We start from the raw sequence: 15,766 nt of genomic DNA on the forward strand, positions 1-15,766 counted from the left end.
TGAGTTAGTGGAGCTAACATGATACAGCCCAGACTCTCAGGCTAGCAGTGAGTTAGTGGAGCTAACATGATACAGCCCAGACTCCCAGGTTAGCAGTGAGTTAGTGGAGCTAACATGATGCAGCCCAGACTCCCAGTGATTTCGTGGAGCTAACATGATACAGCCCAGACTCCCAGGTTGATTTCGTGGAGCTAACATGATACAGCCCAGACTCCCAGTGAGTTAGTGGAGCTAACATGATGCAGCCCAGACTCCCAGGTTAGCAGTGAGTTAGTGGAGCTAACATGATGCAGCCCAGACTCCAGGCTGGCAGTGAGTTAGTGGAGCTAACATGATGCAGCCCAGACTCCCAGTGAGTTAGTGGAGCTAACATGATGCAGCCCAGACTCCCAGTGAGTTAGTGGAGCTAACATGATACAGCCCAGACTCTCAGGCTAGCAGTGAGTTAGTGGAGCTAACATGATTACAGCCCAGACTCCCAGGTTAGCAGTGAGTTAGTGGAGCTAACATGATGCAGCCCAGACTCCCAGTGAGTTAGTGGAGCTAACATGATGCAGCCCAGATTTCTCAGGCTAGCAGTGAGTTAGTGGAGCTAACATGATGCAGCCTAGACTCCCAGTGAGTTAGTGGATCTAACATGATGCAGCCCAGACTCCCAGTGAGTTAGTGGAGCTAACATGATGCAGCCCAGACTCTCAGGCTAGCAGTGAGTTAGTGGAGCTAACATGATGCAGCCCAGACTCCCAGGTTAGCAGTGAGTTAGTGGAGCTAACATGATACAGCCCAGACTCCCAGTGAGTTAGTGGAGCTAACATGATGCAGCCCAGACTCTCAGGCTAGCAGTGAGTTAGTGGAGCTAACATGATGCAGCCCAGACTCTCAGGCTAGCAGTGACTTAGTGGAGCTAACATGATACAGCCCAGACTCCCAGTGAGTTAGTGGAGCTAACATGATACAGCCCAGACTCCAAGTACAGGCTAGCAGTGAGTTAGTGGAGCTAACATGATACAGCCCAGAATCCCAGTACAGGCTAGCAGTGAGAGTTCGTGGATCAGGCAAGTTTCACTTGATCCCTGAGACACATCTACCGAAAGCAACACATTCTAGTACCGAACCATTTTTCATGATCTAGTATCAAAAAAGTACATAACTTTCGGTAAACCGTGTAACACTAGTATGCGAGTGTGAGCCACCTCACCCGTCTCAGTCGGCTGGGTCTTGACAGATGGTGCCACCACGGCCAGTGACCTGCCCATAGAAGTCCCCCCTCCCCGGAGTTGTGTGAGAGTGCTGGAGCCGGCGAGGAGGCGGGGGGTGAGGGGGCTGGCCGTGGAGGAGTCAGAGTCGTGGACCGTCAAACAGCTGATCACGTTAGTCCTCTGAGCCGGACCACAGCTGTTAAACAGACAAACACAGACAGTCATACATTAGAGACATACATTAAGGGATACATTAAGGGATACAGTACCAGTCAAAAGTTTGGACACACCTAATAATTCAAGGGTTTTTCTTTATTTTACTATTTTCTACATTGTAAAACTATTGAAACTATGAAATAACACATATGGAATCATGTAGTAACCCAAAACGTTTTAAACAAATCCAAATATATTTTATATTTGAGATTCTTCAAAGTAGCCATTCTTTGCCTCGATGACAGCTTTGCACACTTGGCATTCTCTCAACCAACTTCACCTGGAATGCTTTTCCAACAGTCTTGAAGGAGTTCCCACAAATGCTGAGCACTTGTTGGTTGCTTTTCCTTCACTCTGCGGTCCAACTCATCCCAAACCATCTCAATTGGGTTGAGGTCGAGTGATTTGTGGAGGTTGGAGTGATGCAGCACTCCATCACTCACCTTCTTGGTCAAATAGTGCTTACACAGCCTGGAGGTGTGTTTTTGGTCATTGTCCTGTTGGAAAACAAATAATAGTCCCACTAGGCGCAAACCAGATGGGAAGGCGTATCGCAGCAGAATACTGTGGTAGCCATGCTGGTTAAGGGTGCCTTGAATTCTAAATAAATCACTGACAGTGTCACCAGCAAAGCACCCCCACTCCATCACACCTCCTCCTCCATGCTTCAGGGTGGGAACCACACATGCAGTCTCCTCTGAACAGTTGATGTTGAGATGTGTTTGTTACTTGAACTCTGTGAAGCATTTATTTGGGCTGCAATTTCTGAGGCTGCTAACTCTACTGAACGTGTCCTCTGGGTCTTTCTTTCCTGTGGCGGTCCTCATGAGAGTCAGTTTCATCATAGCGCTTGATGATTTTTGCAACTGCACTTGAAAAAACTTTCAAAGTTCTTGAAATGTTCCAGATTGACTGACCTTCATGTCTTAAAGTAATGATGGACTGTTGTTTCTCTTTGTTTATTTGAGCTCTTCTTGACATAATATATATTTTTATTGAACCTTGATTTAACTAGGAATGTCAGTTAAAAACACATTCTTATTTACAATGAAGGACAAACCCAGACGACCCTGGGCCAATTGTGCGCCGCCCTATTGGACTCCCAATCACGGCCGGTTGGGATACAGCCTGGAATTAAACCGGGGGTCTGTAGTGCATGGTCGGAACTAGAAGCACAAGCATTTCACTACACTCGCATTAACATCTGCTAACCATGTGTATGTGACAAATAAAATTTTATTTGAGAATGCCAAGTGCATGCAAAGCTGTCATAAGGCAAAGGCTGGCAACTTGGAAGAATCTAATAAATATTTTGATTTGTTTAACACTTTTTTGGTTACTACATGATTCCATGTGTGTTATTTAATACGTTTTGGATTAATTCACTATTATTCTCCAACACCCTCATTAAGTTTGCACCTACGAGACCTGGCCATGTGGTGCCAGGACAACAACCTCTCCTTCAAAGTGATCAAGACCAAGGAGATGATTGTGGACTACAGGAAAAGGAGGACCGGGAACGCCCCCATTCTCATCAATGAGGCTGTAGTGGAGCAGGTTGAGAGCTTCAAGTTCCTTGGTGTCCACGTCACCAACAAACTATCATGGTCCAAACACACCAAGACAGTCGTGAAGAGGGCACGACAAAACTTTTTCCCTTTCAGGAGACTGAAAAGATTTGGCATGGGTCCACAGAAGGTTCTACAGCTGCAACATCGAGAGCTGGATGGATGCATCACCGCCTGGTATGACAACTGCTCGGCATCTAACCATAAGGCGCTACAGAGAGTAGTGTGAATGGCCCAGTGCATCACTGAGGCCAAGCTTCCTGCCATACAGGACCTAGGCGGTGTCAGAGGAAAGCCCATAAAATTATATAGACTGTTCTCTCTGCTACCGCACGGTAAGTGGTACCGGAGCACCAAGTCTAGGTCCAAGAGGCTTCTAAACAGCTTCTACGCCCAAGCTATAAGACGGCTGAACATTTAAATGGCTACCCAGACTATCCCCCCCCTCTTTTACACCGCCACTACTCTCTGTTATTATCTATGCATAAGTCACTTTAATAACTCTACCCACATGTACATATTCAAATCAAATCAAACTTTATTTGTCACATGCACCGAACACAACAACTGTAGACTTTATGGTGAATGTTTACTTTACAAGCCCTTAACCAACAGTGGAGTTCAAGAAGAGTTAAGAAAATATTAACCAAGTAGGCTAAAATAATAAGTCATAATAAAAAGTAACACAATAAGAATAATGAGGCTGTATACAGGGGGTACCGGTACAGAGTCAATGTGGAGGCTATATACAGGGTATTACGGTACAGAGTCAATGTGGAGGCTATATACAGGGTATTACAGGGGGGTACAGAGTCAATGTGGAGGCTATACAGGGGTACCGGTACAGAGTCAATGTGGAGGCTATATACAGGGGGTACGGTACAGAGTCAATGTGGAGGCTATATACAGGGGTACCGGTACAGAGTCAATGTGGAGGCTATATACAGAGGCTGTATACAGGTACAGAGTCAATGTGGAGGCTATATACAGGGGTACCGGTTAGTTGAGGTAATTTGTAATCTGTACTATATACAGGGGGTACCCCCTGTATATAGGGGTACCTCCACATTGACGAGTCTGTACTGAGGGGGTACCCCTGTATATAGCCTCACATTGACTAACGAGTCTTACTGATAACCCTGTATATAGGCCTCACATTGAGGCACTGTACAATGTGGAGGCTATATACAGGGGTACCGGTACAGAGTCCTATATAGGGGGTACCTCCAGTCAATTGACTCTGTACAGAGTCAAGTACTATATACAGGGGGTACCGGTACAGATATAGCCTCCACATTGACTCTGTACCAGTACATGTAGGTGGGGGGTGAAGTGACTATGCCTGTATATAGTCCTCCATTCTAATGTTGATTCTGTACTAGTACCCCCTGTATATAGCCTCCACATTGATTCTGTACTAGTACCCCCTGTATATAGCCTCCACATTGACTCTGTACCGGTACCACCTGTATATAGCCTCCACATTGACTCTGTACCGGTACACCCTGTATATAGCCTCCACATTGACTCTGTACCGGTACCCCCTGTATATAGCCTTGCTATTGTTATTTTACTTCTGCTCTTGAATTACTTGTTACTTTAAAAAAATATATATATTAAAACTGCATTGTTGGTTAAGGGCTTGTAAGTCAGCATTTCACTGTGAGGTCTAAACCTGTTGGTTAAGGGCTTGTGAGTCAGCATTTCACTGTGAGGTCTAAACCTGTTGGTTAAGGGCTTGTAAGTCAGCATTTCACTGTGAGGTCTAAACCTGTTGGTTAAGGGCTTGTAAGTCAGCATTTCACTGTAAGGTCTAAACCTGTTGGTTAAGGGCTTGTAAGTCAGCATTTCACGGTGAGGTCTACTACACCTGTTGGTTAAGGGCTTGTAAGTCAGCATTTCACTGTGAGGTCTACTACACCTGTTGGTTAAGGGCTTGTAAGTCAGCATTTCACTGTGAGGTCTACTACACCTGTTGGTTAAGGGCTTGTAAGTCAGCATTTAAGGGCAGTCAGCTGTCACTGTGAGGTCTACACCTGTTGGTTAAGGGCTTGTAAGTCAGCATTTCACTGTGAGGTCTACACCTGTTGGTTAAGGGCTTGTAAGTCAGCATTTCACTGTGAGGTCTACACCTGTTGGTTAAGGGCTTGTAAGTCAGCATTTCACTGTATGGTCTACACCTGTTGGTTAAGGGCTTGTGAGTCAGCATTTCACTGTGAGGTCTACATCTGTTGGTTAAGGGCTTGTAAGTCAGCATTTCACTGTGAGGTCTACACCTGTTGGTTAAGGGCTTGTAAGTCAGCATTTCACTGTGAGGTCTACACCTGTTGGTTAAGGGCTTGTAAGTCAGCATTTCACTGTAAGGTCTACACCTGTTGGTTAAGGGCTTGTAAGTCAGCATTTCACTGTACACCTGTTGGAGGTCTACTGTGACCTGTTGGTTAAGGGCTTGTAAGTCAGCATTTCACTGTGAGGTCTACACCTGTTGGTTAAGGGCTTGTAAGTCAGCATTTCACTGTGAGGTCTACACCTGTTGGTTAAGGGCTTGTTAAGGGCTTGTAAGTCAGCATTTCACTGTGAGGTCTACACCTGTTGGTTAAGGGCTTGTAAGTCAGCATTTCACTGTAAGGTGTATTGTTGTATTTGTACCTGTTGTACCTGTTGTATTTGACACATGTGACTAATACCATTTGATTTGATTTCACAATGTAGAAAATAGTAAAAAAGAAAGAAAAACCCTGGAATGAGTAGGTGTGTCCAAACTTTTGACTGGTACTGTATATTAGAAACATACATTAAGATTCATAGCAACAACAGAAATCAATATGGTAGATGGTGGTGGATAGGATGATCAATTCTAGTCCATTCAGATCAGATTTTCACATGTTTTAGGAAAACTTTAATACTTGTTTTACCCTCATTAGTGGATGACCTATGCTCCTCACTGAGTTAAAGGGTTAAATTCAAGTAAATCAGTGAAATTGTTGCATATCAACAGAGATTAGTACTAGCTAGATGCTAGTTTCGATAGGCCATCATCTGAAACCATCTATAAAGGGACTGTCCACATAAAACCAACAGTCGTATGTGATTGGAAAGGAGAACAGACACAGGAATATGACCTCACCTGGCGGGGTGGAACTTCCTCTCGTCTTCCGTCTGAGTCGCTGTGGATGGTGATGACGCTGGCCGCCGGGCTGGGCGTGTCTGAGATGATGATTGGCTGAGAGAGAGCTGCCACACTGCAGGTGGCCGGAGTCAGCATGACGTTGGTGATCAGCGACACACGGACACACCCTGGATACACACACACTTGGTTACCAATCCTGCTTTTCAAGTCCGTTCCAGAGTAATGGCCAAAACATTTCCATCAGTGAGAAAAAAAACACACACCTTTCTAAGTGGAGCCCCTGAAAATCTAACTTTACCAGCTAACTGTTGCTAGTAGATGTAACTAGTTGATAACTGTTACTAGTTAATAACTGTTACTAGTTGATAACTGTAACTAGTTGATAACTGTTACTAGTTAATAACTGTAACTAGTTGATAACTGTTACTAGTTAATAACTGTAACTAGTTGATAACTGTTACTAGTTAATAACTGTAACTAGTTGATAACTGTTACTAGTTAATAACTGTAACTAGTTGATAACTGTTACTAGTTAATAACTGTAACTAGTTGATAATTGTAACTAGTTGATAACTGTTACTAGTTGATAACTGTTACTAGTTGATAACTGTTACTAGTTGATAACTGTAACTAGTTGATAACTGTTACTAGTTGATAACTGTAACTAGTTGATAATTGTAACTAGTTGATAACTGTTACTAGTTGATAACTGTTACTAGTTAATAACTGTAACTAGTTGATAACTGTTACTAGTTGATAACTGTTACTAGTTGATAACTGTAACTAGTTGATAACTGTTACTAGTTAATAACTGTTACTAGTTGATAACTGTAACTAGTTGATAACTGTAACTAGTTGATAACTGTTACTAGTTGATAACTGTTACTAGTTGATAACTGTTACTAGTTGATAACTGTTACTAGTTAATAACTGTTACTAGTTGATAACTGTTACTAGTTAATAACTGTTACTAGTTGATAACTGTTATTAGTTGATAACTGTAACTAGTTGATAACTGTAACTAGTTGATAACTGTAACTATATAGTTGATAACTGTTATTAGTTGATAACTAGTTACTAGTTGATAACTGTAACTATATAGTTGATAACTGTTACTAGTTAATAACTGCTACTAGTTGATAACAGTAACTAGTTTATAACTGTAACTAGTTGATAACTGTAACTAGTTGATAACTGTTACTAGTTAATAACTGTAACTAGTTGATAATTGTAACTAGTTGATAACTGTTACTAGTTGATAACTGTTACTAGTTGATAACTGTAACAAGTTGATAACTGTTACTAGTTGATAACTGTAACAAGTTGATAACTGTTACTAGTTGATAACTGTTACTAGTTAATAACTGTTACTAGTTGATACCTGTTATTAGTTGATAACTGTTATTAGTTGATAACTGTAACTAGTTGATAACTGTAACTAGTTGATAACTGTTACTAGTTGATAACTGTTACTAGTTGATAACTGTTACTAGTTAATAACTGTTACTAGTTGATAACTGTTATTAGTTGATAACTGTAACTAGTTGATAACTGTTATTAGTTGATAACTGTAACTAGCTGATAACTGTTATTAGTTGATAACTGTTATTAGTTGATAACTGTTATTAGTTGATAACTGTTATTAGTTGATAACTGTTATTAGTTGATAACTGTAACTAGTTGATAACTGTAACTAGTTGATAACTGTTACTAGTTGATAACTGTTATTAGTTGATAACTGTTATTAGTTGATAGCTGTAACTAGTTGATAACTGTTATTAGTTGATAACTGTAACTAGTTGATAACTGTAACAAGTTGATAACTGTTACTAGTTAATAACTGTTACTAGTTGATAACTGTTATTAGTTGATAACTGTAACTAGTTGATAACTGTTATTAGTTGATAACTGTTATTAGTTGATAACTGTAACTAGTTGATAACTGTTATTAGTTGATAACTGTAACTAGTTGATAACTGTTATTAGTTGATAACTGTAACTAGTTGATAACTGTTATTAGTTGATAACTGTTATTAGTTGATAACTGTTACTAGTTGATAACTGTAACTATATAGTTGATAACTGTTATTAGTTGATAACTAGTTACTAGTTGATAACTGTAACTATATAGTTGATAACTGTTACTAGTTAATAACTGCTACTAGTTGATAACTGTAACTAGTTGATAACTGTAACTAGTTGATAATTGTTACTAGTTAATAACTGTAACTAGTTGACAACTGTTACTAGTTGATAACTGTAACTATATAGTTGATAACTGTTATTAGTTGATAACTGTTATTAGTTGATAACTGTTGCTAGTTTATAACTGTTACTAGTTTATAACTGTTACTAGTTGATAACTGTTATTAGTTGATAACTGTAACTAATGAATAACTAACTATATATAACTGTTACTAGTTGATAACTGTTATTAGTTGATAACTGTTGCTAGTTGATAACTGTTATTAGTTGATAACTGTTGCTAGTTGATAACTGTTATTAGTTGATAACTGTTGCTAGTTGATAACTGTAACTAATGAATAACTAACTATATAGTTGATAACTGTTACTAGTTGATAACTGTTACTAGTTGATAACTGTTATTAGTTGATAACTGTTATTAGTTGATAACTGTAACTAATGAATAACTAACTATATAGTTGATGACTGTTACTAGTTGATAACTGTTACTAGTTGATAATTGTTACTAGTTGATAATTGTAACTATATAGTTGATAAACTAGTTGGTAACTGTAACTATATAGTTGATAAACAAGTTGGTAACTGTAACTATATAGTTGATAAACTAGTTGGTAACTGTAACTATATAGTTGATAAACTAGTTGGTAACTGTAACTATATAGTTGATAAACTAGTTGGTAACTGTAACTATATAGTTGATAAACTAGTTGGTAACTGTAACTATATAGTTGATAAACTAGTTGGTAACTGTAACTATATAGTTGATAAACTAATTGGTAACTGTAACTATATAGTTGATAAACTAGTTGGTAACTGCAACTATATAGTTGATAAACTAGTTGGTAACTGTAACTAGTTGATAACTGTAACTATATAGTTGATAAACTAGTTGGTAACTGTAACTAGTTGGTAACTGTAACTATATAGTTGATAAACTAGTTGGTAACTGTAACTATATAGTTGATAAACTAGTTGGTAACTGTAACTATATAGTTGATAAACTAGTTGGTAACTAACTATATAGTTGATAAACTAGTTGATAACTGTTACTAGTTGATAACTGTAACTAGTTGATAACTGTTACTAGTTGATAACTGTTACTAGTTGATATCTGTTACTACATTTACATTTACATTTAAGTCATTTAGCAGACGCATTATCCAGAGCGACTTACAAATTGGTGCATTCACCTTACTAGTTGACAACTGTTACTAGTTAATAACTGTAACTAGTTGATAACTGTTACTAGTTGATAACTGTTACTAGTTGATAACTGTAACTAGTTGATAACTGTTACTAGTTGATAACTGTTATTAGTTGATAACTGTTACTAGTTGATAACTGTAACTAGTTGATAACTGTTATTAGTTGATAACTGTAACTAGTTGATAACTGTTAATAGTTGATAACTGTTATTAGTTGATAACTGTTATTAGTTGATAACTGTAACTAGTTGATAACTGTAACTAGTTGATAACTGTTACTAGTTGATAACTGTAACTAGTTGATAACTGTAACTAGTTGATAACTGTAACTAGTTGATAACTGTAACTAGTTGATAACTGTTAATAGTTGATAACTATTATTAGTTGATAACTGTAACTAGTTGATAACTGTAACTAGTTGATAACTGTTACTAGTTAATAACTGTTACTAGTTGATAACTGTAACTAGTTGATAACTGTTAATAGTTGATAACTGTTACTAGTTGATAACTGTTACTAGTTGATAACTGTTACTAGTTGATAACTGTTATTAGTTGATAACTGTTACTAGTTGATAACTGTTATTAGTTGATAACTGTTACTAGTTGATACCTGTTATTAGTTGATAACTGTTACTAGTTGATAACTGTTATTAGTTGATAACGGTTATTAGTTGATAACTGTTATTAGTTGATAACTAGTTACTAGTTGATAACTGTTACTAGTTGATAACTGTTACTAGTTGATAACTGTTACTAGTTGATAACTGTTATTAGTTGATAACTGTTACTAGTTGATAACTGTTACTAGTTGATAACTGTTATTAGTTGATAACTGTTATTAGTTGATAACTGTTACTAGTTGATAACTGTTAATAGTTGATAACTGTTATTAGTTGATAACTGTTGCTAGTTGATAACTGTAACTAATGAATAACTAACTATATAGTTGATAACTGTTACTAGTTGATAACTGTTACTAGTTGATAACTGTTACTAGTTGATAACTGTTACTAGTTGATAACTGTTATTAGTTGATAACTGTTACTAGTTGATAACTGTTACTAGTTGATAATTGTAACTATATAGTTGATAAACTAGTTGGTAACTGTAACTAGTTGATAACTAGTTACTAGTTGATAACTGTAACTATATAGTTGATAAACTAGTTGGTAACTGTAACTATATAGTTGATAAACTAGTTGGTAACTAACTATATAGTTGATAAACTAGTTGGTAACTATAACTATATAGTTGATAAACTAGTTGGTAACTGCAACTATATAGTTGATTAACTAGTTGGTAACTAACTATATAGTTGATAAACTAGTTGATAACTGTTACTAGTTAATAACTGTAACTAGTTGATAACTGTTATTAGTTGATAACTGTTATTAGTTGATAACTGTAACTAGTTGATAACTGTAACTAGTTGATAACTGTTACTAGTTGATAACTGTTACTAGTTGGTAACTGTAACTATATAGTTGATAAACTAGTTGGTAACTGTAACTATAGAGTTGATACTAGTTGATAACTAACTATATAGTTGATACTAGTTGGTAACTGTTACTAGTTAATAACTGTAACTAGTTGATAACTGTTATTAGTTGATAACTGTTATTAGTTGATAACTGTAACTAGTTGATAACTGTTACTAGTTGATAACTGTTACTAGTTGGTAACTGTAACTATATAGTTGATAAACTAGTTGGTAACTGTAACTAGTTGTTGATACTAGTTGAGAACTGTAACTATATAGTTGATACTAGTTGGTAACTGTAACTAGTTGTTGATACTAGTTGATAACTGATACTAGTTGATAACTGTTACTAGTTGGTAACTGTAACTATATAGTTGATAAACTAGTTGGTAACTGTAACTATAGAGTTGATACTAGTTGATAACTGTAACTATATAGTTGATACTAGTTGGTAACTGTAACTAGTTGTTAATATTAGTTGATAACTGTAACTAGTTGTTAATACTAGTTGATAACTGCAACTAGTTGTTGTAACACAATCTATCTTCCAGTCAGTTGTACCTGGTGGTTCTGTTGTTGCCGCGGCGACCATAGTCCTCTTCCCAGCTCCGCTCCTCTCCTGCTGTGACCTCTGGGTGGCCTGACGGCTAGGGTCAGAGGTCGATTGACCCTGCTGCAGTACTCCCTGTACTGAGACCCCTACACACACACACACATCTGAGTAACCGCTTTTCTCAGACATGCGTTTCAAATACTGTTTCTGTGCCTGTAGGCTTGCCTGGCTTAAATCAACCAATAGAAAAGCCCCCCCATCTGGCACTCCAGGCAGACAAGTAAACTCTGGTTGAAAACATTTTTTGTTTCTCTTTTTTTTAGGATAGTTACACCCTGACGCAGTCTGGGTAACAATCCTATCGATGGACTGCCTTCTGTTCTCTTATATAAAGAGGTCTATTGTGACAGACATCTATGTAACCATGGTGATAACCATACCTCCAGCTGTTTGTGTGCTGGGCTGCTGTGTCCGGATGGAGCGTCTCTACGGGAGATTCCGCGACAACCGTCTGGTGGGCGGAGCCGTGGATGGCCACGCCAGGAACCTGCTGCCATGACGACGGGATGAGGATCTGCTGGGTGCCGGCGGGCCAAGCCTGCTACAGAGAGAGAGAGAGAAAAAACACACACACACATAGAAACCAGTTAGCATTCATTCCAGTGTTTATCTGTAATATCACATGAAAGCGGTGCCAACCCTGGACAGAATGTCATTGTCCAGAAGAGCCAATCACTACTCGTATTTGTAAGAAGTATTGACATGTTGGGGCGGCAGGGTAGCCTAGTGGTTAGAGCGTTGGACTAGTAACCGAAAGGTTGCAAGTTCGAATCCCCAAGCTGAAAAAGATGAGAGGCCTGTAATTGTCATCATAGGTACACTTCAACTATGACTGACAAAATGAGAAAAGAAATATCCAGAAAATCACATTGTAGGAATTTTAATTAATTTATTTGCAAATTATGATGGAAAATATCTATAATAAGACAAATCTGCCGGTTCCAGAATGTTCCGTAAGTACGTTTGCCCCACTGTAACTGTCTTAATGTTGCTGGACCCCAGGAAGAGTAGCTGCTGCCTCAGCAGGAACTAATGGGGATCCATAATAAACCCCAGGAAGAGTAGCTGCTGCTTTGGCAGGAACTAATGGAGATCCATAATAAACCCCAGGAAGAGTAGCTGCTGCCTTGACAGGAACTAATGGGGATCCATAATAAACCCCAGGAAGAGTAGCTGCTGCCTCGGCAGGAACTAATGGGGATCCATAATAAACCCCAGGAAGAGTAGCTGCTGCCTTGGCAGGAACTAATAGGGATCCATAATAAACCCCAGGAAGAGTAGCTGCTGCCTTGGCAGGATCTAATGGGGATCCATAATAAACCCCAGGAAGAGTAGCTGCTGCCTCGATAGGAACTAATGGGGATCCATAATAAACCCCAGGAAGAGTAGCTGCTGCCTTGGCAGGAACTAATGGGGATCCATAATAAACCCCAGGAAGAGTAGCTGCTGCCTTGGTAGGAACTAATGGGGATCCATAATAAACCCCAGGAAGAGTAGCTGCTGCCTTGGTAGGAACTAATGGGGATCCATAATAAACCCCAGGAAGAGTAGCTACTGCCTTGAAAGGAACTAATGGGGATCCATAATAAACCCCAGGAAGAGTAGCTGCTGCCTCGGCAGGAACTAATGGGGATCCATATTAAACCCCAGGAAGAGTAGCTACTGCCTCGGCAGGAACTAATGGGGATCCATAATAAACCCCAGGAAGAGTAGCTACTGCCTTGGCAGGAACTAATGGGGATCCATAATAAGTTCCAATACCAGACTCTCATGATTGCTAAATACTGCACAATTTAAACACCAATCCCCATTAAACTGTCCCTTCCTGTATTATACCGATGATCAAATGTTTATTCTGTTCTACTGAGACATTTAATTTATGTTGGTATTCTTATCTTTATTATTTATTATTATTGTTTTTGCTTCGTCCAGAAGGAATCTGTATGTGAGCATCTGGTTGGACGATACATACCATGCCTATCCTGTACATACAACTAATAACACTTAAAACTTAGATTAGGCAAAGAGAGATAGAGAGAGACAGAGAGAGATAGACGGAGAGAGAGAGGGAGACAGAGAGAAAGAGTGAGAGACGGAGAGAGAGTGAGAGACAGAGAGACGGAGAGAGAGACGGAGGGAGAGAGATGGAGAGAGAGAGGGAGAGAGAGAGAGACGGAGAGAGGGACGGAGAGAGAGAAACAGAGAGAGAGAGAGAGAGAGAGAGAGAGAGAGAGAGAGAGAGAGAGAGAGAGAGAGAGAGAGAGAGAGAGAGAGAGAGAGAGAGAGAGAGAGAGAGAGAGAGAGAGAGAGAGACGGGGCTATATGGCTGCTGACTAGCTCTCTACATCACCGATGTCATGGGAGTCTGGGACCTGATAAACTGGACAACTACACCCAACAAGAAAGGAAGGAAGGAAGGACGGAGGGAAACACTAACTGGAACAGTCTCATTGCGGTGCCAATATCGTTGAACTGAAAGGAAAGGAGAAGAATGGGTCGAGCTGTTAAGGAAAGATGTGTCTCAGCTGGTGTCTCCTTTAGGGAAAAGATATGAGAGGAAGTAGGGGCGAAGGAGGGGCGAGGGAGGGAGAGGGGGAACAAGCAACCACAGGAAGCTTCAAATAAAGTGAAGTCAGGAATCATGCCTCCATGTCCTCAGAACAGCAGATCTACAGAAAGGAGGGGAAGAGGGTGTGTGTAGGCGCCTCCGCACTGCAAGAGAGAGGAAATGACAGACTGAGAAAAAGGAAACGGGGACAGAGATAATCAGAGTAGAGACGGAGATAATCAGAGTAGAGACGGAGAACGAGGTAAGAGACAGAGATAATCAGAGTAGAGACGGAGAACGAGGTAAGAGACAGAGATAATCAAGAGTAGAGACGGAGAACGAAGTAAGAGACAGAGATAATCAGAGTAGAAACGGAGAACGAGGTAAGAGACAGAGATAATCAGAGTAGAGACGGAGAACGAGGTAAGAAACAGAGATAATCAGAGGGGAGACAGAGACAGAGAACGAGGTAAGAGACAGAGATAATCAGAGTAGAGACAGAGAACGAGGTAAGAGACAGAGATAATCAGAGTAGAGACAGAGACAGAGAACGAGGTAAGAGACAGAGATAATCAGAGTAGAGACAGAGACAGAGAACGAGGTAAGAGACAGAGATAATCAGAGTAGAAACGGAGAACGAGGTAAGAGACAGAGATAATCAGAGTAGAGACGGAGAACGAGGTAAGAAACAGAGATAATCAGAGTAGAGACGGAGAACGAGGTAAGAGACAGAGATAATCAGAGTAGAGACGGGAACGAGGTAAGAAACAGAGATAAACAGAGTAGAGACGGAGAACGAGGTAAGAGACAATCTTACCTCGTTCATTCACCTTATGGATGTCATAAGGTGAATGTACCAATTTGTAAGTCGCTCTGGATAAGAGCATCTGCTAAATGACTTAAATGTAATGTAAATGTAAGAAGAGGTTTGAACTGGGTGAGGGAGGAGGAGAAGGGAGAACGTGGAGGTGTGTGTGTGTTTTACCAGCACGGTGGCAGTGTGCTCCAGCAGAGTGGGGTGGCCAGCATCACAGCCCAGCCCCAGGGGAACAGAGTACTGGGGGGCTACGCCCGCTACCGTGGGGGGGTGGGGGTGGAGGGTGGCTACCATCAGGGGTGTGCAGGAGCCCTGGGAGAGGGAGGGGAGGGGAGGGGGGTGGGTCAGGAAAGGGTGGAGGGTTAAATAAGTTGGCAGAGACTCTTTTTCCTCGGGTTGGTGAACACTCATTATTTTCGACCTGTGGAAGCAGGTGTTTCTGGACTGATTGAGATAAGATGTAGGTCAGACGATAAAACTGTCAAGGTCATGACGATGGTCCATGGATGGGGAGAGGAGGAGATATGAGCCCAACTCCAACAACCTTTCAACCGGAATATGTTCTAGATTCTTCTGAGCTTCAAGACCTGGAGTTCTCACAGACACGTACACACAAGACAAGACAAGACCAGACCAGACCAGACCAGACCAGACCAGACCAGACCAGACCAGACCAGACCAGACCAGACCAGACAAGACAAGACAAGACAAGACAAGACAAGACAAGACAAGACCAGACCAGACCAGACCAGACCAGACCAGACCAGACCAGACCAGACCAGA

At 40.0% G+C, this 15,766-nt stretch overlaps 1 protein-coding gene across 1 annotated transcript; it reads right to left on the bottom strand.

Annotated features, from left to right (window-relative positions):
• Positions 1–11,916: 11,916 nt before the first annotated feature.
• On the bottom strand, positions 11,917–15,561 carry LOC124032453 (homeodomain-interacting protein kinase 1-like). Its single transcript, XM_046344857.1, has 2 exons — positions 15,152–15,561; positions 11,917–12,159 (listed from the first exon to the last, which is right to left on the bottom strand). The coding sequence occupies exons 1-2, from the start codon at positions 15,392–15,394 to the stop codon at positions 11,917–11,919; spliced, it is 486 nt and encodes a 161-aa protein (XP_046200813.1). The 5' UTR covers positions 15,395–15,561.
• Between the last annotated feature and the right edge of the window lie 205 nt (positions 15,562–15,766).

This window comes from Oncorhynchus gorbuscha, linkage group LG03, assembly GCF_021184085.1.
Source record: "Oncorhynchus gorbuscha isolate QuinsamMale2020 ecotype Even-year linkage group LG03, OgorEven_v1.0, whole genome shotgun sequence".
In the NCBI taxonomy this organism is placed as follows: Eukaryota; Metazoa; Chordata; class Actinopteri; order Salmoniformes; family Salmonidae; genus Oncorhynchus; species Oncorhynchus gorbuscha.

Coding starts and splice junctions, on each gene's coding strand:
- LOC124032453 (XM_046344857.1), bottom strand. CDS start 15,394: ATGAGTGTTCACCAACCCGAGGAAAAAGAGTCTCTGCCAACTTATTTA. Junction 12,160..15,151: donor AGCACACTGCCACCGTGCTG/GTAAAACACACA, acceptor CTCTCTCTGTAG/CAGGCTTGGCCCGCCGGCAC.